The 24,345-nt window shown below is 45.8% G+C and overlaps 2 protein-coding genes across 2 annotated transcripts in view; one reads left to right on the top strand and one right to left on the bottom strand.

The window, feature by feature from the left end:
• Positions 1 to 4,757, bottom strand: part of TTC9 (tetratricopeptide repeat domain 9) — a 28,969-nt gene extending 24,212 nt beyond the window's left edge. Inside the window, exon 1 of the mRNA XM_075151962.1 lies at positions 4,394 to 4,757. Coding sequence (XP_075008063.1) covers positions 4,394 to 4,757 — 364 coding nt within the window. The remainder of the gene's footprint in view (positions 1 to 4,393) is intronic.
• Positions 1 to 24,345, top strand: part of ADAM20 (ADAM metallopeptidase domain 20) — a 65,995-nt gene that overhangs the window by 20,433 nt on the left and 21,217 nt on the right. The window lies entirely within an intron of this gene.

Here is a 24,345-nt window from a genome sequence, read left to right as displayed (position 1 = left end):
GCATGGCTACATTTTGTAATACTCTGTGCAGCTATGTGTGCCCTCCTGCCGAGACTCCTACACTAAACTAAATGTACCTGAACAGGTATATAAAGGCATTTACACTTAATTTACATTCACGTAATTAACAAAGCCTTCCTGTACTCCCAAGAGGTCATAAACGCAGATGGATAAACAGAGGTTCAAAGAATGAAAAGATATGGTGAAGATAATAATAATATAATAATAATGGTTAGTGCAGAGAGGGAGGATTAGAAACCCAGATCCCCTGGTGCCACTCCTCGTCCCCAGCTCTCCCGCCGGTTCCGCTTCTCCTGCCAGGATTAGCTCTAGCATTTCTGCGTGCTTAGGAAAACCAACAAAGGTTTGCTTATCGCACTGCAACATTCCCTCACCAGAACAGCTTAAAACTATGTTTACCCTTAGCATTTTGCTGCTTTGGAACTTCGGACTTGTTTCTCTCCGCAGAGCAGACATAGTCCTTTTGATCCTGTAAACTTTTAGGCAGTAATGCTGGAATAAAATCATCATTGCATTTAATGAGAGTAATGGTTGCATTTGTAGTAGGTAAATGATCCATACCTGCATCCAGTACATGAAGCATTTAAGCTTCTTCTAGATGAAAGATGCTATAGGAGTGGAAAGGAGACTGAGGCCTGAGGGAGATTTGGCCAGTTTGCTTTTCCGCAGGCATTCTTCATACATTCATCTTTTTTTAAAAGAACAGAAACCACTGACTTGGGGGAAACTCAGTTGAATGCATCATCAGGATGAGATTGTAGTCTCTGTTCTTTATTTTTCAATAGGGCTGAGAGAGGCAAAAAGAGGACAAGTGACTGCCTCAAGGTCAGAGACCGTCAGTGAGTCATAAAGGACGGCCTGTTTGCCTTACAGCCCTGCATTCATTCCGCCCGGCTCCGCGCTGTTGGTAGGCTTTTCCTTTGCCTGCCCTAGCAACTTCTGGGAGCCTCGGCCACGCTGCTGCTCTTGCATCTGGTGACCTTTATCAGAGAGAGTTGTGGTAAAGCGAAGGGGTATCGGCAGCCCCGCGTAAGAACGCGGCAGCGCTGGATTTTGCAGATGTGAGGGGGAGTCCCTTTAAGGCAAAACTCTTGGAGCTTAAACTGAAGCCCAGCTAGTAGCTTAGTGAAAGAAATGTGAGCAGCACTGCCAATGGCAAGCGGTTAAATCCTAGGCCGATTTAAAATATTTTTAAAAAATCACAAGAATTTAAAACCCGGCGGATTTGGGATCCTTTGAAACAGGCTAATTAGTTTAGGTTGTGGGGGTGCCACACAGCTCCGCAACAGAGAACTTTAGAAAACACACCGAATATTGTGGGGCTCTGATTAAATACACGAGTTGGCCGCCCCACCTCGCAGTAAGAGAATTGCCTGCTGAAGGTGCTCTACCAAAGAAGCAGCTAAACAAGAATCTGTGTGCATGTTTGTGCCTAAATTTACGTTCTGCAAGACAACAGTTTAGTGTTTGCCCACGTGTTCTTACCCATGTAATCAGTCGGATTAAAAAAAACCCAACCAACCCCAGCCTTCACCCATGAGGTTGCCCCAAATCCCCTTTGGGTGTATATTTTTCACCTCCTTATTTAACTAAGTGCATATTTATCTATAGTTGATGCTCTCCTCTGGCTGGTATGCTGCATCTAAACAACTAATTGTGTATGTGTGCATCTGTATTTGTGATGCAAAACGTCTCTGACAGGTGGATGTATGGTGGCCACAGGAAAAATGACAGTGCAAAAGCAAGGTGGGCTTCTTAAATGCTAAGAGAGTAAGTGGAGGTGCTAAAAGAACTTGGTAACAAGGACACTCAGATGACAGCTGCTAATGCCACCGGGTATAAATCAGAGCTAAGTGAAAAACTGCCTTCTCTAGAATTAAGATGTACTGCTGTTATGCTCTCCGCACTATGCAGATTTATTTATCTTAAAAACAGCTCTAGGCGCCCATTCAGTGCTCAGAAGCAAAACTCCCCGCATCTCCTCTCCTCCCCATGTCGAATAACACTGACTTCAACTCTAACACTATGGGCTGGCGCCTCTGCTAGAGCCCACTGTGTAAAGAAGCTGGCGGCTTCTGCTGCATCGCACTTAGAAAATAAAGTCCCACTGCTGCACCTCTTGAAGTTGCTATTAGAAAGGTATACTAATTATTATGACAGTTCTGGGGAAAGTCCCTCCCCCCTCTTCCCTTCTCTTCAGACACGAATTCACAGATCCTCCTGCTAGAATGGGAGCTCTGGGACTGGGCTAGGAGTAGCAACACTGCAATTCCAGTTTAACTGCACACTCCCCTCTCCAACATGCAGGGCATTTCTTTAAAATTGCTTGCAGACAGACCAGCAGACACACATGAAGCTACGCATTTCCGAGACAAATGCTGTTCTTTGCTTTGTGCGTGCCATCTACTGAAAACATGTGACAACCGGCTGTGCAAAATGACACCTTGACCTGCTGTGAGGTTATCCCAGGAAAAGCACTGCTTGCAACTCCAGGGTTAATTATACTCATCTCCTCCTGTGTTCGCACTGGTTAAATTTAGGAAAAAATCTGTTCAAATCTAGGTTAAAGATGGAGCACGTTTCTCACACTGTCTGATTGCTACTGCTGACAAGATCCAATACAACCAACAGTGGAAAAAATTCCCTGCAAAAACCCGAAACAGTAAATAAACGAGCTGGACAATGACCATTAGGCAGGACAACTCCGTCACCAGGAACGGACACATTTCTAGCAAGTGGAACTCGTGTACTCAGCAGAAAGCGCCACAAGCAAATCGGGTCCTTCCCTCCCACTTCATTTACCTTCTACCTACCACGTCTCATTTGTACATAGCAGAGAGATTTCCTGTGAGTACTTTTTCAAGCCCAGGAACTCGCCAAGCTATATTGTTCAGAGTATTATGGGCTCTTTGTGTAACCCTGCCAATCTAAATGATCCTTGTCAAATACAATGGATTTTAATAAACCCGTGAACAGAAATTTGGAGAGAGACAAAATTACAGCTGTGCAATTATGATATCGCTCTGGAATCTCACCTGCCTCTCCCTCTATGCGATTTCAACAGGCTTTTGAAGGAAGAGTATTTGAAAACATGATGAAAGGGGGCTAAATTGTGCTCTCCATTACATCCCAAAAGGCATATCGAGTATAACAGATTGGCATGGATTTAAGACAAGAGAAGATTCTGGCTTGGTGTTTCAAACCATTTGCTTTATTCTGCATCTTTTTTAGCACAAGACAACAGGAAACAAAGCTAACCAACTCTGTCTAGAAGGCCAAAAGCCAAGTGATGCTGCCAGCTGACACACCAAGGTCCTGATTTTCGCCATTTTTCCCCCAAGGATATAAAGGGTAAGGAGTGACCCTGCATCTTTCTGGAAAACAGCTGAGCTTTATTAATGTTGTCATTTTGTGCACCTTGTTCAGGTTATGAACACTCACTTCCCTGTATGTACCTAGGCACAAGTTTTTGTTTTAGAGACGCTTTCAGGCTTGGAAAAAAAAAATCCATGCGCTGCTAGGGACCAAAAATAACCTCTGATCCTGCAGTTCTTGCTTGGGTAAAGCTCCTTGAAGTCACCAGGAGTTCTGTCTCTGTAAGGACTTCAGAATCAGACTACAAAGTAGTTAAACCCCCCACCCTTCCCCTCCATCTTCCTGCAGCACTTCCAAACAGATGGCAGGGAGCAAAGGGAGCGATGATCAAATGTCTACTGACCACAGTGGTGACTGGCGGCTAGCGAAAAGCCAGTACGACATTTGCTTTCAACTTTCATTGCTAAGAGGCCAAAAAATTCTTTGTATATCCAGTACTATTTGGAGCTATTGCAGCAGCGCCCAAACCCTTCCCCTTCCTTACATCAAATGTGGCAGAAAGAGTCTCCCTCTCTGTAATACTGTTAATTACAGGCAGCAGAATTGGAGCTGTGGTGAAGGGACTGAAGGACATCTCGGGCTAAGGGAAAAACGCAGCATGCAATCTTGGCCAGTTCCTGAGCCACAATTTCTGCAAATCTGAGCATCCCACCTACGCCCCGCTGCCTTATCACCTGTCTCCCAGGGGAGGAGGACACGGGGATTAATCAGTGGCGGCTGGGGCAGCCCCGGGAAGGGCTGGGGGCTGCAGACGAGCTCCGGCGCAAGGAGCGGCCCGGCCTGCGCCCCCTCCCCAGCGCTACCCAAGGCGGCGGGCACCGAGCCGCGCACCGGCAGCACTTCTGTGCCAGACGTGAGAACGAAAATAAAAATGGAAGACAACGGAAGGAAAGGAGATTAAATGAGCGGAGAAGCGAGGCAGGGCTGTCTTGCGGAGGGGAAGGGAGGTGTGCGCGGCGAAGGTGGGGGGACCCCGCCGCCCCCCGGCCCCGCTGACCTGCCAGGCTGTTGTAGCAGTCAACCTCGATGGCCTCCACCGCCTGCCGCTGCTCCTCGCTGAGCCCGGCGGCGGCGGCGGCGGCGGGAGGGCGCTGCCCGGCCGGCTCCTGGCTCAGCAGCAGCAGCAGCGCCTTGAGCTCCAGCAGGGCGCGGTGGTACTTGCCGATGGCCTCCCGGAATTTCTTGTCCTTGTAGCACTGCGCCCCTTCGCTCTTGAAATCCAGCGCCCGCCCGATGAGCTCGCCCGGCTCCGCGCTGCCCGCCGCCGCCCGCGGCTGGGCGCCCCCGGCGGGGCCGTGCCCATCGCCCGCCCCGCGGCCGCCGGCGTTCAGCTTCCCCGCCGCCGGGCTCGCCCTCTCCATGGCCGCGGCGCCGCCCGGCTCCCGCGCCGCCCTACGCGGGCGATGCCGCGGCGCCCGCCGCCGCGCTCCCGGCCTTGCCCCCGCGCCGCTCCCCGGCTCCGCCGCTCGCTCCCATCCTCCGGCGGCCGCCGCTCCTCCTCCCCCGCCCGCAGCCCGCGGGGCGCCCGCCTCCGCCCGCCCCCGCCACCAGCCGCCCGCCGCGGGCACCGCCGCCCCCCGCACCGCCTGACCCCCGCCCAGCGCAGCGCGGCGTGGGGCGGCGGGGGCGAGGCCGAGGTCCCTGCTCTCCGCGCTGGCCCGGCAAGGGGCGAGTGCACGCCCGGCCCCTCTGCTCCCCGAACTGGCCATCCCTACGGACACGTACCCACCCACCCACCCTCCCGCTCTCCCTCCAGCCCCCGGTAGCCGAGTCCCTTCCCCTCCCTGTGCCTTGCCCTCCTGGACCTTAGGATCTCACGTCCCTGTCTGCAGGCTGGGATCCCATCTCCTCCTTTCCCCTCCTCACCCCAATTTGCCTTCTCCCTCGCCTCTCCCAGGTCCCACCAGTGGCCATCCGCCACCTACACCCGCTCGTGGTCCCTCAAGGAGGTGTGGTGTGTGTACTCCGTATCTCTGGGCAAACAAGCGCCCGGCAAACAAGCCTGCTGTGTCCTCTGCATCAGGGCAGGAAAAGCAAAGGCCCAGCAACCGCCCTGGCTGGGGAGTTTGATTTTCCTGAATCAGGTTTTTCCGAATCAGGTTTTCCCATGGGCTGCTGAAAAATGGGTTGATGCTCGCTGCTGTCTGGAACATTTCCTGGTTTGGGGGTATCAGTGGGGAGTGGCTCTCCTCGTGCAGACAAACAGCGGAAGAACTGCGCTTAGAACCAGGCTTTGCTTTGTTAGGCCAAACACCATGTCTGCATTGTGTATTAGAGCAGTTTGATGTATTTTGGGTGCATTGTTGTGACAAGATACTTTGTAGGTCATACCTCATGCTTAAAACTTAGAGGATGGATGAAAATATAGTGAGGTTTTTTTCTCAATAACATATTGGGAGGCATCTTTTCATTACCTATGTAACTTTTACATGGTAAAGCTGCAGCTGTGGTACAATGTGTTCAAGCTTCCCTGTGCAACCAGGAGGACATTTTAAAATGGGAGATTTGAGTTTCTCTTTGAGGTATGTCCAGCCTAGTGTGATGGCATGTGGTGGTGTGGTGCTGGGCAAACTGGGATAGCTGTGCAGCACAGCTCCATATAAAGTTATTAATACAGATCTGGAACTGGTGCCTGGGTAATTCCTTGTAAGCAGGGCTAATAAGTTGGGCTTTATGCATCGGGAACGTGAGTCCGCTGCTGCTAGGTTTCTGGACCTTGCCAAGGTTGTGCTTACAGTGTGGTACAGACATACATCTACTCACTTGAATCCAAGAGCCAGAGCCTCAAGGAGAAACAAATAGCATCATACTTGTGACAAAAGTATAATTTTGAAAATACTTGCATGAGAGAAATTAGAGCCAAGATATTCAGCAATGTTTACATGACTTCAAGTGCTTTGATTTCCAGGTACCCTACTAGACACATCTTCACGAAATCTTACTTTATGAAAATGGATGCTCAGCATTTTCAGGTACCTCAAGCCAAGAATAAGATAAGTTACTTACAAATCTTGCTCAAAGTATGCGTGATCTAGAATCAGGAAATCCTGGGGGGCGGGTGTGGTGGGTATTTGTCACAGTAGCTAGAGTGGAATTGACGTGTGGAACCTAAATATTAAGAAAGGAAAATTCCTGCTGGGTCATTTTTTAATCTGTCTGCTAGTCATATTGCACAAAGTAAGTTTAAGTAACTTCAGAGGTTTTGTCCTACCGTTATTGATTGCTGTTCAGGAGAATTCACAAGGACAATGTACGTCTCTTGTGCCGGAACACTGACTTTGCCAGAGGAAAGGAGCTTGCCACAGAGGTTTAATTCCTCAGATCTGAGCAGCTGCAGAAGCAATCGAAGAAGGGACTGGTTTCTTGGAGGGTGGTGCAGCAAAGTGACATTGGGAGTTGATGTTGCTTCCCTCTTTCCGAGTTTGCCTGAGCCCATGGACATACATGGTATAGGGGGCGCTGAGACATAGGTGACTTTCCTTCTCTCCCCCCCATGCATTAACCTTAAGGAAATCTTTGAGATTTCTTCCTTTGGTTAGGGGTCAACAGTGGATGCCTGAAACAAGCTATGCAAAGCTGAAGTTTTCTTACAGAAGTGTCTGGCAGTGGTCACTGCTGATATGGGTGTAGGTGTGGTCAGAAAAGGTCACAAAATATTGACAAAACTGGGTGCTCCTTGCACTATGAACTATACTGAACATACCGAACTGTGGCTTAGTCCTGAATGTTGCCTAAGCACCCAAATGAGTTTTCCATCTTGTAGTTCTTCCAGAAATGTCCAAGCTCTCTTCCTGACAGATTGCTGGTGAATATGAAGAGGAATGTCACAACTGTGTAAATCCCAAAATAGACGATAGCAGAAGTGTCTAAATGATTGCTGTTTGTTGGCCAACTTCGACTCTATGTTGATACCAAACAGTATCCCTCAGCTGAGAGCTGGATCCCTCAGCCAGAGAATTTAAAGCTGCCGTAAGATTTGTGCAGGATGACTGGCAAAGGTCAGTTTAGCCCATCAGCTCCTTCCTCCTAGAAAGAAGCTAAGCGATGTGCTGGCTGCACTAAAATATTTAGGAAACATCACAATGTCAGTCATAGGGTCACCATATTGACCGTTCCTGTAAGGGACCGCTTTTGTTTGTTTCTTTTTCAAGGGGAACATGGTGCTTGAGGGAAAACATGAGAAGCTATCGCTTTTCCAAGTCAGGCACGATTTGTACTTGAGAGAGACCTCACATTTCAATTAACATATGACGTGATGTCCAGATCTAGATTTCAGCTGCCTGGGGCCCACTAGACTCCCCTTGCAGATGGTCAACATGATATCCAGCTTGAAAACCTGACAGGAACCCGAAAGCATCAGAAAGAGTAGGTTTATATATTATATAGGTACACTGGACTGTGAAATAAGGCATACATTCAGATAAAATGAAGCCAGTTTGCAGTCAGTATCTGTATGCCATGAGATGAGGTCATGGTATTGGTCAGTATTAGCTGTCGTGCCTGTCTTTTGTCCAACGGTGAGGTTTTTTGTCCGTAGAAGCAGAACGTGCTTATCTGTCTCATTCTGCAATAGATGGGGCGTGCCTGTCTGTCTGGGTGCCCCTAGGTGCTGTGAGTGTCTAAAACTGCCTGGGTGTGCCTGTCTCTCCTCCTCCACACTGAGGTTTCCTTAGCACGTTCCAAAAGCGTACACTTGCATTGCTCAATTATAATTATTATTATTATTATTATTGTTAGTAGTAGTATTATTATTATGATGCAGCGGTCACATGCTTCCTAGTGATATTTTAGGATCTGTGACTCACTAAACCATAACTTCCTCACAGATTACCTGAAGAAAATTGTCTTTGTTGGGTCCTCTTCGTGGTGGGGAGATGTGTTCTTGGGTGAAACTGTAAATATTGAGGAAGATATTGGACACGTATCTGTGAGAGCTTCAGACCTTCCCCTAGCTGCGATCGTTTGTTTCTGCCCAATGGGATGATAAATTTACAGATAGATGTGGGACAGATTCGTCGCATTTCAGGACAATGCTGTAAGGAAACTGGAAGGGCTTCCGAGGAGAGCTAAGGAGGCTGGGTACTTGGGCTCTGGTGATGCATTTTTCTAGCTGGATGTGAATTTGCTGCAGCGTTTATGCCGTTGGGTGAGATTTTTACAAATTGAAAATTTAAGGGCCGCTATGAGGACTCAAGTCTGTATACATTCAAAAACAGATATCAATTTGTAAAGCAGTGTAGGCTGTAAGGCCTCGGTCCAGCTCTTCTTGTGCATTCATTGGCGTTGATGGGACTGTTGGCCGTATGAGAACTGTTTCATCAAGTCCTTTATGAATACTTATAGAGGCAAACCAGAAGCCTCACCCCTTTCTAAACGGGCCAAAACCAGATTGTGATGAAAATGGTGTCAAGCCTTTGTGAACGGGAGAAGAGATCCCTCACTGCCTCCATTCAGCTGGAAGGAGAATTCCCAAGCTGCAGCGCACTTCCAGCATACACAGCTGCTGCTGCTACAGTCTGTCACCAGCTTAGTCAATCATCCATTATTTATTTCCAAATTGTATGTAAAGCTCTGCACCGTAGCCTTTAGTCCATGTACAGGGAAAGAAGAGACAGAGCTTCTGAAAGACCTGGGAAAACAAAAGCAGAGAAGCCTCTGAAATCCTTTGCTTGGGAGATTGTCTTATGTAGTTATATCCAAGGAAGGGAGGAAAGGGAAATAAAATCATATGCAAGAAAAGGTTGCCACCTTGGAACAAATTCCTTCGATCTCTCCATATCATTTGTAGCAGTCAACATTTTCTTTTAGCGCAAGAGATCCTTTGTTGACAAGGGTTCATCAGATGCAACATGCTTCACTTAGAGAGTATTGTGCGTGTGTCTTCGTCCACAGTCTGGGTTGTGTGATCAGTCGATCCTGCTGGGCTGTTTGATGCCTGCTGCTTGCCTGGTTGAGAATGGTTAATCAGGACTACAATGACTTTCCCAGGAATAGTATACAATCAAGGAAGAATAGTCAACAGAAATGTTTGCAGGCAAATAAGAGTGTCTCAGTGACAAGCCATTCCTTGGGCGTGTGTATGAGCAGCATCTTGGTCACAGAAATGTTTGCTGATAAAGAATATTAAGAGGTAGATGGTTAAACAGAACAGCTGTTCAGAATTAAAATGACTGTTCCAAATTCTGTTTTCAACATACTGGATTCTTTCTTTCTTTTTCATAAAGACAATAGCAAATTGCTAACTAAGAGGCTTAGCCATGGAGGCTAACGGAGCCAGGATGGGCCAAATCAAAACTATTTATCATCATTCCCAGTGTTTCTTTTTGCACTTTAATTAAAAATGAGTACTCCAATTTGCAGAACGGTCGCACTAGAAGGGAATGCTGCCGACAAACTTTGAGAAACACTTTTAATCTCTTAATATCAGTTGTTGACAGCCCATCTGCAGGCTGCAGCTACAATCTCTCAAGTGAACCCCGGTGTTCTGGGAAAGCTCTTGCACTTTACTCAGACTGGACTGGAGAGCAGCGAGGTTGATTCCTCTGTTGTGTGTGAAAAGCGCAGATTTGGAAAAAAACCCGCCCACATCTCTCTTATCAGGCAGACATTGAGAATCGCCAAGTAGGCACTCCTGTATCTTTCAGCCCTCATTTTTCCTCTATCTTATCTACCAGCATCCAAGGCTGTCCTAATTCTGAAGGCACATCTACGCCAGGCGAAGGAGCACGGTGTGAGGTTTTTGAGATAGCAGTGACCTAGATCTGACTTACGAACAATGCTTTTGCTGAGACCCTAAGGAAGCAGATCCTCGCTCCATCGTCCCAGTTACCACTGCCCCAGGGAGACCTGCAGAACTGCTTAATGCTATGCCATGGCAGTATGGACTCGAGTTACTGTGCATCAGCGGCTCCACCACGACTGGCAGGGTGCCTGCTCTGACCCTTCATGAAGTTGAAGACACTCATTCCTGTAACGCTGAAAGGCTGCATATTGTGCAGCATTAGCGGGGAATAAGTAACTGCACGGAAGCAGTTACTGCAGGGCTGCTGGTGTCTGGCATCCTCTTACGGCCCAGGTAAATGGCAGGTAGTTCAAGGTAGTAAAGATCGCTTAACTCCAAGAGGTGGACCAGGTGACGCTTGGCGTTCAGATCTGTACAGGTGTGTGGAGTGAGTCACTCGAGTTTGAGTCTAATCAGACAGTATGTGAGTGTAACTGGAGATTGAATTACTGAACAACATAAAAAGAATCCTAAAATGCACTGACTCCCCCTACATCTTGAATTGCTGGCATTCAGAAGAGAAACGCCATCCAGTGACCACCAGCAGTAAAGCCTGCTCAGTTCATATGTCCACATTAGGACTGTTACCTAGTCTTTACGTCATGCTTACGCTTTCAGGATCGAGCCGTGATTGCAACCGCACTCCGGGATATGTGCGCATGTATCCCTACTTGCCCATTACCCACAGAACTAACACCAGCACCACTGGGTTGAACTCACGCATATGGCTGTAACTCTCATTCAGCTGAATCCTTCCATGGTAACATACAGACACGCACCAAATGTGCATCTAACTACCCCTAAGCTTGAAAAAACGTCTCCCTCTCTCAGTTTTGTGGCTCAAGCTCTGTTTATGAGATTAAAAATGAAGCGCGGGAGCAAATGGGGACGCTTGTGCTTCTAATTGCTTGCCTTGTGCGACAGCCGGGTAGTGCGAGGCACAGCTATTTCCAACCCATCTGACAGCTGAACTGCAAGAGGAAAACTGAGCACTAATTTTACAAGCAAGCAGACCTACTAGAGAAGCGGCTGCCTTTTTCATATCTGTCCCAGTGACGTGCGAAGGAGTTAAGATCTCACCACAAGCAGAGTTGTCTGGAAAGTCCCTAGTTCGGCTACGTCTTTGAAAACCAGGGCTTACGGACGTGGCATCTGTTTTTATTGTCTTACGTCACGGGGCAATCTTTGCTAAGGTGAAGATTCAGTGCCTACCAACTTTGTCGTGCCTGACGGGTGGCCAAACCCTGGCCTCTGGAAAGGCTCTTGCTAGACGTACCTGCCTGGGCTGATGTCAGAGGGAAAGCTTCTGCTGTTTTCCTGCCTTGTCTCAAAAGTCCCTGCAAGTTGTAGGTGGTGATCAGCTGAGTGGCCTCCAAGGAGAAACAGGCTATTTCAGAGAGTGCGGCTGATGATGCAGTAAATGGTGCTCTCCCCTAAGAGAGCCCTTCGCCACCAGCAGGCCCTGCCGCGCGGTTAGCTCTGCTGTCTTTGGAAGAGAGGCGAGATGAAGGTGTTTTATGCTCCTGACCTTTAATGTGCTCGTGCTGTTACTGAGTTTGAAGTGTAAGCTGCAGGGCCTAGGTCAGATTTCTGTGTAAATGCATTCCCACTTGCTTTTCCAGTTGGATATAGTTATTCTGCTTGCTTTTCTCTCTCTCCTAATGTGCTTGAGGGTGCTGCAGTGCGCAGCTAAGCAGATGGCTCACTTCATCCTAGAGACGGATCCATTTCTGAGTATGGGCATTCTTGTTTCTAAAGAAGTGCTTGAGTGAAACCACTTGAGTGAAAGCTGCAGTGGAAACTGGAGATCTCTAAGGTCATTTACCACGTGTATGGGTGATCTGCTCACAAGAAAGCAGAAAAAGAGAGAAAAGCTCTGCAAGAGGAATGCTTCTTGCTGCATCCCCAACATTCATCATCCTGAAGCACGTGGCGTTTTCCTGAGGACATGCAATCCCAGATTTGCTAGAAACAAATTTGTGAGGTCTGGTGAGCGCAGAGCCCCAGGCAGCGTGGTCACGGGCTTACCGTCTGTGCGTGATCCCGGTAGCATCAGGCCTGCAGTTCACATGTGAGGTTCTCGGCTTTCTTCTTCTGTTGCAAAAATGGTTCTGTTCCCCACCCGGGCAGCTTTCCAGGCCAGACCTCATCTCCCAGGACACTGCAGTGATGGAAGGTGGCCAGTACAGTCTGGTATTGGTATAACTCTGTGTATACCGGGAGCTTAAGTGAACCTTAAGTGAGGAAACATCATTGCTTCATCCTGCAAAGAGAAGAGAAATTCTAATGGACTTGATCTCTGAAAGCCTTTCAAACTCATTTAGAGGGGCTGCGTGATATTGCAAATGTAAGGTCCCAAGCGTGGACATGTAGAGAGTACCACTATCACTATTTAATCGAAGCTCACTGAGGATTTCACTGCAGAAAATTAGTGTTGATTTAATGGTTCCTGCAACACGCTGTTGCTGCACTGTTACACTGTTTGAAAAGGTTTTTCCCTATAAGCTGTTGGGCCCCGCTTATATCAGCAGGATCGCCCCGAGGAGAGTCCGAAGAGCAGCCTCCACGGCCCTGCTTGCCTGCACACACTGCCACAGTCATTTCTTAGCCCTGAGCAGGAGTCTCCCGGCAGCTCAGGGAAGGAAGCCTTCCTAGTGCTGAGGAGGTTTTGGCTGCCGTCTTGGCATTTGAGTTTTCTCTAACGTTTCGAGATTTTTTCCTTGTTGCTGCCTGCCTTGGGCCTTCTCTGTGCCTTTTTTATGATTTCCTAATTCACTTCTGCATTTTGTGTGACAGTGAAATAATCCTTGGCCCGGTGGCTTGGCTCCCAAACATCACTGACAGGCAATAGGTGAAGACTTTTGATGAAATGTCCTTGGTGCATGCAAAAATGCAAGTTCTGCATATGTATACGTGTACGTGTACTTACACACGCAGGAATTAGAGTCCTTAGCTAAATCAGCAGCGATGGGAATACAATCCGAAGACTTTGGTTCTTAAAATAAACAGCTGCCATTATAAAGTATCATTTTCAGCATTACTCTCATGCAGCTCGATTTGGGCTATTTCTAAATTAGGCCATCTGAAATGTGGGCAAGCTGTAACATGGGTCAGTTTTGCTCTGGAGAAAGTATCTTGTACAAGTTGTCTCCCTCAGATAATAGAAGGTTATATGAGAGAAAATTTGAAATACTTTGTGTATGACTGTTAGGGGAACATAAAATACATTTTGTCAGAATACACCAGGTGAAAAAAGGTAGTTTCAATGCAGTGCTTCCAAATTTCTGAAAACAGAGGGCCACTGTAAGCTCTATTCATGGTCCTCTTTCCCTACCCTGCACTTGCCTTAGAGGATCAGAGTATGAAAATCATTAAAAAATATAGCACATGTTGTCAGAGAACTATGGGAAATTGCTGCTTTGAGCATTTCAAGCTGGAAATTCCTTCGTCTTGGACTGCAGCTATGAGCCTCCTGTCTTGATACATCAATAATGTGTTTTCTCCCTCATAATGTCTTATTTAAAAATTTCAGTATATACAATATATAGTATTTACTACAAACAGAGATATAGTCCTGATACATGTTGGATATGGAGGCTGGAAATAATTTTTATTATTTAATAAAAATAATTTTTTATTCCAGTCCAATGTTTCTTTAAAATACTACGTGGTTTCAAGGCAGATAGCAGTTAAATACTAGTTAGGGAAAGGAGAAAATATATTTCTGGCAGGGATTTGAAAAATGGAGAATCAGTGGTCTAGAGCATTGGGTGGATACTCCAGAGAAGGAGCTGAACAGGAGCTTTGAAATCAGAGGTAGTGAGAATATGAAAGAACAAAGACAGAGTGGGAAGAGGAAACGATGAACTAAAAGGATGTCGTGGATGAGGAAGAAAATGGAAAATACTACAATAAAAGCAGTACCTTTGCACTTCAGTGAAGAAGCAATGGATGTTTGAAGGTGGAGCTGGTGCAACTTCTTGAAAGATGAGCTGGTGGCTGGGACTCCTGTAGGAATCAGGATTTCTGGAGCAGGGACAAACAGAGGCCACAGCAGCACAGGAGCGAGGAAGCAAGGCTAAATGTCGGTGGCAGTGAAAAATCCATGTTGAGGCATAAACAGGCAAAATGTGCAAAACCCTTTTATCTGTCATCACCCTACAGGTAGCATTTGCTATCCAGATGACTGTTTTCTGGAAAAGCCAATTTAATCCTAAATTAATTTAAAAAATGGCCAGGCTTTTTTTAGTAGTGCCTGTGACAGGAATAGCAAACAGAATTTGTCTGAGCCCTGACTCACTGTTTCTTCAGACAAATCTGTGAAGTGACATGCATTAATTGTTTTCCAGATTATACCAGAGGTGGACTGCAGTCAAGACTCCAAAGGCGTGGATCTCTACAAATAAAAAAAGGAGATACTATTCCCAAACGAGTAACCAAACCTACCAAGATGGGCACAGTGGAGAAAGGTGCTTAAGGAGAAAACTCATTTTCTAAACAGGGACAAAATGTTGTAGGGGCTTGATCTGGTCCAGCTGAAGTCAGTAAGACACCACTTCTTCCACAGAAGATGGACTTGCAAAATCCCTGTTGCATAAATTCAGAGGTCTGTGCATATACCAGTGAAGTACGTGGGCATGTAGGACAGACTTTCTGAGAGCCTGTCTGTAAACCTGCCAAATCTACAGTAGATAGCAGACTTTGCAGCTCTCTAGGCTTTTCTCATGCCGAGGTCAGATGCAGCATATGAGGAATTCATCTGAAACCAGACAGCAAGCCAAGAACAGGCCTGGCACTAAAATGCGATCTTTTAATGCCCTCATTATTCTCATAATTTATATTAACCAAATCTACACTGACTGAACAGAAAGAAAATGGACACTTTTCCTCCAAAACAAAAATATCTTTATTAATATAGATTCATGAAATTACTCATTGACCATGCCTGTGTTTGCTTCTCTGATTGCATCTCCCGTCAACTACCCACTGACTTCAGCATCCAGATTTCATTTAATTCTTAGTCCATTGGTTTACGATTAAGAACGGTTTGCTCATGAGGATCAGCCTAGAAAAATCTCTCACTGGGCTGTTGCCTTCCTTCACGGACTTGCACAGTTATTTGAGTGTTGTCACCACAGTGCTGAGCTGAGAACCCCCAGTACTGAGAAACGCAGAGCAGTTAGAAGAATAAGCTATGCTTCACCTTATTAGCAAGATCTCTCGTCAGTTAGAAGAATAAGCTATGCTTCACCTTATTAGCAAGATCTCTCGTCAGTTAGAAGAATAAGCTATGCTTCACCTTATTAGCAAGATCTCTCGTTCTGTTTTGGGAGGCTTTGGGGATGGTGGGAATTGGGCCAGTCTGCTGGGAGTAATGGGGTATGTCGCAATTGTCCTCGTATTGTTTACTTACTAACCCATTTGGTATTTGGTTTAGTTTATTGATTACACTTTTTTCTTTATGTTTAAGAGTTCCTCCTACAGTAGCTCATATAGATATCTTACGTTACTAAATACGAAGGGCTCCGCGTAAGCCACACAGATTACTCACGTTGTTCTTAGGAGTTGCCCTCTGTAGATGGGTACCCCTGCGAACAGGAGACCCTGCCACAAACCCAGCAGCTGACGAACACACACTGACGAGCAGCACAGAGCTCTCGAAGCTGCTGACTTCGGCGACCGAGCCCTGCGGCGTGGCAGGGCAGAAACCTTTGGGAGTGTGATCCAGGACAGGTGACAGGGGCCCGAGGTTAAAGTCCAACCTCTTAGCAACACCTTTGTGCATCTCAGCCGAATTACCTCCCCATCTCTCTCCCCTGCGTCTCTCCCACGTCTCCCAGTGACCCAACCCCTCTGCCACGTCCCGCAGCACCGACTGCTGGGATGAGACTTCTGGGGATTAGGGCCAATGTCAGTGTACATTTGAAGCCACCTTATCAATGTATGATGTGTTTTTAGCGTTTTACTAGTAAGTGAGGGGATGAAGAGATGACAGGCATGGACAAAGTACTTAGAAACTCGCTGCTAAATATTTACCATATGCATTAAGAGTGCTTTAAAATTAGTATAGATGCTGAAATGAGATATTTGAGCTGCATTAAGGATATAGGAGTTGATACAATCACTCACTGTCATGCTTACGTTACAAATCAGATCATTGTACAACACAGTCTTGTATAGATTGGAAGGAAGTAGGTCACTTTTACATCACAGCAAATGTTTTATGAAAAGGTTGATTTATGTAGACAGACTGGATAAGCAGCAACATCTTTGTAGCTTCATAGACGATTTCTTTTCTTCTGTTTGAGAGGTGATATTCTGACATACCCTTGCCCTCATAAATCCAGTGTTTATCTGCTCAACTTACTGAGGTCTCCGGGTTACAGAAATGAGAAACACAGCTGCTAAAAAGAACTAGGTTCTGGATGTCATTGAGACAAGCTGTTGCATTGAAAATTGGTATGGGATATGATACAGTTAGTATCTGGAAAACAAATGCCGTATATAGTCACTTCCACTCCATCAGCAGTGAAAGGTAGTCAGGCTTCAGAAACATAGTATTCACAAATGGGAAAGTCAATGTCTCCTGACCTGAAGGGCCTGAGATCTTTGGGGTGAAACTAAGAATTTACAACATTTAATACATTCTGTATTTTTCCTGTAGACAGACTGAGAGAGATTTTAAAATATACTGATAAATCTGATAAATAATGACTATAAAACATAGGTAGGCATATGAATTTTAACAAATGATACTCATACAGAGAGAGAAATGTGTGATGAATACAACTTTCCACATCCACTATTGTAAATGTTCAAAGACAGAGGAGGCGTTTGATCTGCCATAAAAGTAATTGTGGATGACAAAGTAGAAAACCCATGAGCAATACAAAAATTCAAGCTACAGCTTCTGTATCCTTGATACTCACCTGAGATACAGTTTGAAATGACCAGTTATTCTGCCCAAAATGGAGTCCAAGGTTTCGTCTCAAAGGCTAGTAAGTCAGGAGTCATAAAATGTTCCTCTCCATTCACCTTTCCCTTTTAGGAAGGAACAACCATCCTGAGTTGCATAGATGGATAATATGGATGGAAAAGATACTCCAGTCAACCTGGAGCTTAAGTCTGAAGGATACTGCTTTCGCCACAGCTCTGATAGTGGATTTACAAAGGCAAGGAAACTCATTTAGCTCAACCTTCCTTAAATCCAAATCTTGTTATAACTTGGAATAAAAAAAAATTTAACATGATGGAGAGATTTGGTAAAGCGGCAGAGACTAAACAAGGGTTAATGATGTATTTTGGGGCTGGGTGAACAAGACCACATAGGTTGGTAAGGCTCATGATGCCCTTTGTCAGTACGGAGCCCAGGCTGATTATGTTAAGGGCATTTTCTGCTGGGCAGAAATGCAGTTTCTTACAGGTGCAATTTTTTACAGATGCAATGTTCAATATGTGAATGAAACACTTTGCTGCTGATTTGTCCCATACTGGGGAAGCCTGTGCTGGAGAAACAGCCCTATTGATGGAGGGTGCTCCCTGCCCTGCCTTACTTTCTGTTCCCTCAGACAGCAGTCTGCACTTCATGGCACTGAATCAAGCTATGAAGGTCAGTCATGTGGTGTATTGCTGATGGTAAATGTTAATTTTTGACAGATTTGTAGGATGTATAGCTTGTCTGTATTCATCTCCTGATGTTCCTATTATCATTATTTATCACTGGATCATGATAGCTTCTGAGTCCCAGTGGAGGCCCACTGTGCTAAGTACTATAGAAACACATGCCTGGCTTTGCTGTTTTGGCTTCTCTCCAGTAGATCGTGTATCTCCTGCCTCGCTATCCTGATTTTTTCCTGTTCAACAAAAGGGATATTTAGAACACTGGGGAGAGGCGGGTGGGGGGAATGATCACATAATATATTTTGCTTGTTAATCTGTAAGTGTCCTTGCTCCGGTCTCCATTGCACCGACAAAAAAACATGACTAGTTCTTTGCTGGACGTGCAACCATCCCAGCATATTCTGTTAGTTGCCACATACCTACTGATTTCAGTATGATCTGCAAAGCAGAGTGGTGCTGTGGCACTTTCAATTATACAGATGAAGCTCTGGTATCAGTGCAGGTTTGTCACTTGTTTGAAGCACATGCTGAATCTCTGTGATGTGAGCTTAATTAATTTAACCTACTCTTTCCTGTCAAAGTCTGATGTAAAATACTCACAACTGACCCACTGTTGGCTGATCTGGTCGAGAGAATATCCCCAGATGGAGATTTCTCTCATGTGCACGACGGACTGTAGATTGTTTCCAGCTTTGTACGTTGTGAGGGCAGGGTCACACGTTTCTGTGACGTGGCAGAGCAAGACTCATCTCAGTCTCTGGTGATGAAGAGTGCAGCACCAACATGATGGGCTGATATTTTTCTGATACATAAAGGATCAACCTTGCTTCTATGGGACCGTACTGAAGCCAAAGATGAGATAATCTCTATTTGGGGAGGAAAACCAATCATTTTTTAATGCAGCCTGTGATAGGAATTTTGCTACTCCTGCAGGAGAAGGGGTGGATGCTCCTGAGAATGGAATTCCTCTGCAAATTGCAGCCCAGAACTATTTGAGCAGACTTACGCACCTGTATTCGTTCCCAGAGCCCATGCTGAGCGCTGATTCACTAGCAGTTTCCTACCATGTAGAGGACCCTGTAGCTTAGAGGCTGCAGGGCAACGAGGTGAAGCCTATAGTGATGTTCTCTGCAGCAGCTTCTGAATGGAAAGAAAGAGGAACCCATACCTTCTCAGCCACACTTGCAGTGACCGAGTAAATCCCCTCTCTGAAAATACCTTGTGCGGACTAAGCAGGCAAAAGCCCCATGTAGCTGTTGATCTGAAAGGCCCCCATAAACTCCTGCCGCCGCTACCGAACTGGAACTTGCCTCTGCCCAATGCCTCGCAAATAACCTTCGATAATACAGAATTACCAGGCAGAGAAGGAACACTTTGCTACAGCTCATTTGTCACAGGCCCAGCAAATGCACCAAGTTCCCCACCTGAGGCTAGCTCAGTCGTTAGCATTAATTCTCTTTCTCTGGGCCCGGGGGTGAGCAGCCTCGGCTTTGCGGAGGTAGCCAGCCTGGGGTCAGTGCTTGGGTGGCCTGTCTGCCTTCAATGTCGCGTAGTGTGGAGGCACAGATGAAGAAGGGACATAGCAGTCAGGATGGAAATAATGTTTTTTTATCGCTACCTGTTGGAGGGGAACATGTAAAATTCCTGGGAAGGAAGCAGAGGTGTTAGGGTTACCAGGCAACCAGAAGTAGGAAAAAATAATGTGAAAAGAGAGCGGGGAAGAAGGGATCCAATCAAGGACCTGCCTGGCCAATTAGATGCCTGAGACAGTGATGGAGTGAGATCATTAAGATTCCATAATAGGTGAGGAAATCTGTTCTAGGTAGACAGAAGGTGCAGAAAAAAACGGTGTGTGACTAAATGGACAGAGCAGAGCTGAAAATTCTTCACTGAAATGAAATAAACGCCTTTATTTTAAGCATTATAAGGCCTGGGGTTGTTCAAGCAGAGAGATTTTTAGAGGTTTTGTTCATGTTCTGCCACCAACGCTGCTCGTTGGATTTTGCAGCTCCCTCCAATCTCGAAAAAATGAAATGAAGTGTTTCTTTTTCACTTCTTGATCTGGTCAGCCTGTCCATGTTTTTCATCCTCCCTCTGGGTAGCATGGGGTTTACTGCCAAGCCAAAGCCCTGTTTTTTAATAGAAAATACGGTAAACCAGGAAAGCAAATACTGATTTCATTCATCAGACTAGAGAGACTCTTATTTTATTAAAACCTTCTTTCAGATCAGCCAAGTGCCTGACTAAGGGCATAAAAATCAAGGACTTTGCAATTTGGCCATATTAGGGTTTATAACGCACGGTAAAATGATGGCATTCAAAGCTTACTGAGAGGTATTCTACAAACGCTACATCTGTAGTGCGGTCTGGAGATGGGGATTATTGGATTGTTAGGCATGTGCAATACAGAGGATGCACGGGGAGGCGACTGCTTTGCTTTTCTTCCCTTCCTTCTCCTGGGCAAGCCTTGGCTGTAAGCGGTCGCTCACCGCCTGCTCGCTGGCTCCAGGGCGTGCTGGCCCTCTGCTCCAGGGCCCCGATCTTCCCTTTGGAAACCGGGTGGAAATAAAACACCAGTTGACTCCCAATCCAGCAAACAAATGCAGACGAGCAGAGCCGTGCGGGATGGAGGCCGTGCCCGGGGTTACCTGACTCTCGGGACACGGGGCAGCTTCTGCTTCTGCCACCAGTCCCCTCTGGGTGATCCAACACCTGCAGATTGGACTTGTTGCATCCTTCTCTGTCGTGGGCTTTTGCGTTGATAATGCCAACGCAGCCGCAGAGATGCTAAGATCAGAGGTGCCTGCAGAAACACAAAAGCCAGCACCCGGAGCTTCGGTGTGGTTTTACTACGTGAGATGACATAGCTGGTGCTTCTTTGCTTGGGAGCTCATTTCCCCTCCTGCCTGCAGCTGTTAGCAGCCATGTGGCATCCTGACATTTCGTCTTTATTAACTTCTTGACAGAGAGCCTTTGGGAGTTTATTGGGAGATTAATTGTTTTCAGGAAGCTTTTAGACTGTTAGCAAGGTTTTCTCTTTTTTTTTCCCCATCCCTTCGAACAGGCGACTCTAATAAAGCACTATGAGATGTATGGAAATGCTCTGAGGACGCCGGGAGCATCACTCTCCTCACTGTCCCCCAGCTTCTCTGCTCTTTGCAGCCCAGAGCTGAGAGCAACGAGGGGGGACCCAGTTTTGAAGAGGGCACCAGCTGCAGCCGTCGTTGCAGTCGCTTTAGTTAGATCTTCCCCGTGGCATTTTTCCAGGAGAAAAAAAGAGCACACAAGCCTGGCTATTTTTTTCTATAGTCAATGCATGTGATTAGCGGTATTTATAAAAACTGTGCAGAAAACAGCATCTCAGGAAAAGGAAAAGTACAGGCAGATGCGCTGAACGAAAGGAGAAATTAACAGACTTTGAAGTCAGCAAAAATGCCTGATTAAGGATTTAAAAACCCGAATCTTGCAATTTGGCCATGCTATGGGTTTCTAAAGCACGATTCAACGATGGCTTTTGAGGCCTACTGGAAGCTATTCTGTACATGACTGCGTGTGTAGTGCCATCTGAAGATACTGGTAACGTCGTCACTGTTTTCAGGGTGGAAAGAAGGAAACTTCACCAGCAAAAATGTTAAAATAAGGGGGATGAACTCATAGCAGCCCACTCAAACCTTCCTTTTCCCCCCTTTAAAATTTTGTGATTTCAGTGTTTTCCTTTCATTGCCCATAATTTTCTATCACTGGTTGGTTCATTTTTTGATATCTTTCCCCAAACCAGAAGATAAGCATTTAAAAGAACATTTTCCCATTCCTATTTACTATAAAACCAGTAGCAAATCGCTCATTTCATAAGTAATTCAAGCCCAGCTAATTTTGCATTAGCATAGGAATTTAAATCTCCTGTGCTTCACTGCAGAACTAGATTTGCCCAGAACACGGAAGGGGACTTGGAGCTTTTTACTACTAATCTGTGAGTTCAAACTCATGTTGGCAGACTCCAAAGCTGTGATGATCTCCTTGTTCAGCAGCCTCTAATATGTTTTGGAAACTGCCCAGGGTATAATGGTAAGGATGCGTAAACAATACCTTTCACCTGATGGCGTATAGCTAGTTTATTTGTTCTGTCTCCGCGGACCGCTAGAGATGCGCACAGAGACGGTTTTCCTTCCATTTGTAGATGTAGTTCTCTCAATTTAGCTGTTTATTTGAGACTATAAAGGGAGTCCTTGGTAGTGTCCCCACTGTACCCATAACGTGATTGGAGTGCTCAGCGCTACCAATCCTGCATCCACTGGAGATAATGAACATAGTAATTAGGAGCAGTCTCTTTTGGTATATGTATGTGTAGTGCCTAGCAGAGGGGGGCATAGTAGGATGAGATTCCTTATTAGCTCTGATCAAAGAAATACATAAAAATAATTCCACTGGGGGGAGGGTGACACTAAATGACGTCTAAACACCAGGGCATGAAAAGGTACCAGTTTTTATCCAAGTGTTTTATGCATTTTTAAAACACACAAATGGAATGAATACATCTAAATATTCATTGCTTAAGGTGCCTTTCTTTGACATTAAAAGCAGCGTGCATAAATTCCTCATTTTACCTGGCAGCTTTCATTAGCTCTCCGTGTGTAATCCACACCTCCTGCTAACAGGGACGGAACCGCAATGCTCATTAGGACTCTCCCTTTAGGGGAAGCCGAGTGAAAAAGCCCTAGACTTTTATGCTGCAGTAGAGGTGAAAATGTTACCAGATGAACAATTCTTTCCAGCAGTGCTTCGGCTAGTCTCACCATGTAATTGAAGATTTATTGTAAGCCATCAAACCCCGTTATTTCCCATCCAGGAGTCTTTGCTTTTCAGCCCCTCACTCGTCCGAAGACATACTTGCTGAGGAGAGGTGCAGAGTCAGCAGGAAAGATGGACAACATGAATAATTAAAATGGAGGTTGAGTTCCCATTTGCTACTGGAGAGAAATGGTTTGCACAAAAATAGAATGAGACAGAGCGTCAGAGATGCTCCAGAAGGGTGGCTGTTACGTCTGTCGGCATTTCTGCTCTCCGGGAGGATTGTTCATGACAGGGATATTTAAATATTGGGTTTAGAATGGCAGCCTATCATAATTTGATTTGGAAACACTCTGCTGTGGATAACGCTAGAGACGTGTGTTTGGCAAAGGTAGAAACTGCTAACAAGTAGCAGTTAACTAACGAATGGGGATCTGCAGCGTGAATTACCCGGTGGAAAAGTATGTCATACAGAATATTATCTCAGTAGCATAGACAAGCACTCAGAAATGAGAAAATGGAAAAATTAAGGTTAGCTTTAATTTTTAATGTAGTTGTGCCATTAAAGACTATCAAGTGCCATGTTTTCATGGCTTTCTTCGGTATTCAGCGTTAAGGGTGGACAGTGCTCACCTGTTCAGTACTTTGTCTTCTTCCACGCTGTTCAATCTTGTTTACTTATTTTTTGTGCATTAAGCAAATCCTGGTTTGAAGCAGGGATTATTAATTTGCTCATGACGCTAACCACCATCATTATATTTTTGCAGACATTATTAAATTTATTTTCACAAACCACTCTGAGCTAAGGGACCTGTTATCACCCCTGTTTTAGAGATGCAGTCTTGAGGCACAGAGATTCCAAAAATCTTTTTTTGGGTGCTTAATCTGAGAGGGATTTCAGAGAACTCGACTTCTTAGAGTGCAGACAATTATGAAACACACAAAGCACGACCACCATAACTTCATTTGCAGCGAGGGCTCAGCACATCTATAGATCAGATCCCTGGTGTCCGTCTCCAACAAATGAGGGACTGAAATTACTGGACAACTGTGAAGTGTTTCGTTGAAAAAGCTTCATTAATATAACGTATGCCTATATCACCGGCAAGAACAGAGTCCAGTTCTCCAAAGCAGCATTCTTCTGCCTTAACTATTTGATCTTGTCACTTTCTGTAACCTTCATTTGATACTTGCCATCTTTCAACGGCTGAAACACATAAAGCAAGTGTTCTGCAGGCAGCTCTCCTTCACAGAAAACAAACCCAGTATGGCTGCGAGTCATATAGCAACTCTAACATACTGAACGAGACAGGAATCCTGGGGAAAAAAAAAAAGAGTATGTGGTTATGCAATTAAAGTCCATCTCGTAATGCATCGGTACAAGAGGACTGAATAAAGAGCAAATAAGCAGCATCAGCTGTGGTTTGTCCTAACTTTTTGATTGCTCTTGTACAATAATAATGATATTCCTTTCCTGTACTTTATACACTCTACACACGTCTCTCTAACAGAAGGGGAAGAAATTCCATCACCAGTTACCGCTCCGACATGCCATCAGGGAGGTGATAACCCCCAGGCTCCGTTCACAGACCCTGGGCTCCACCGAGGGGACGGCTGATCTCGGCAGCCCTCCAGAAGGGCTGGGGTGAGACGAGCGGTGGAGCCACACTAGCGGGACATGGGGGTATTGGGTGCTCTGTACAGCAGAGTGGTAAATTGTGGTTGTCAGTCTAGATAAAAAGCTTGTTAATCTTCAGTGT

Source organism: Calonectris borealis, chromosome 5, assembly GCF_964195595.1.
Source record: "Calonectris borealis chromosome 5, bCalBor7.hap1.2, whole genome shotgun sequence".
Taxonomy (NCBI): domain Eukaryota; kingdom Metazoa; phylum Chordata; class Aves; order Procellariiformes; family Procellariidae; genus Calonectris; species Calonectris borealis.
The sequence above is the reverse complement of the archived record's forward strand: the minus strand, read 5'-3'. Positions and strand labels throughout refer to the sequence as shown.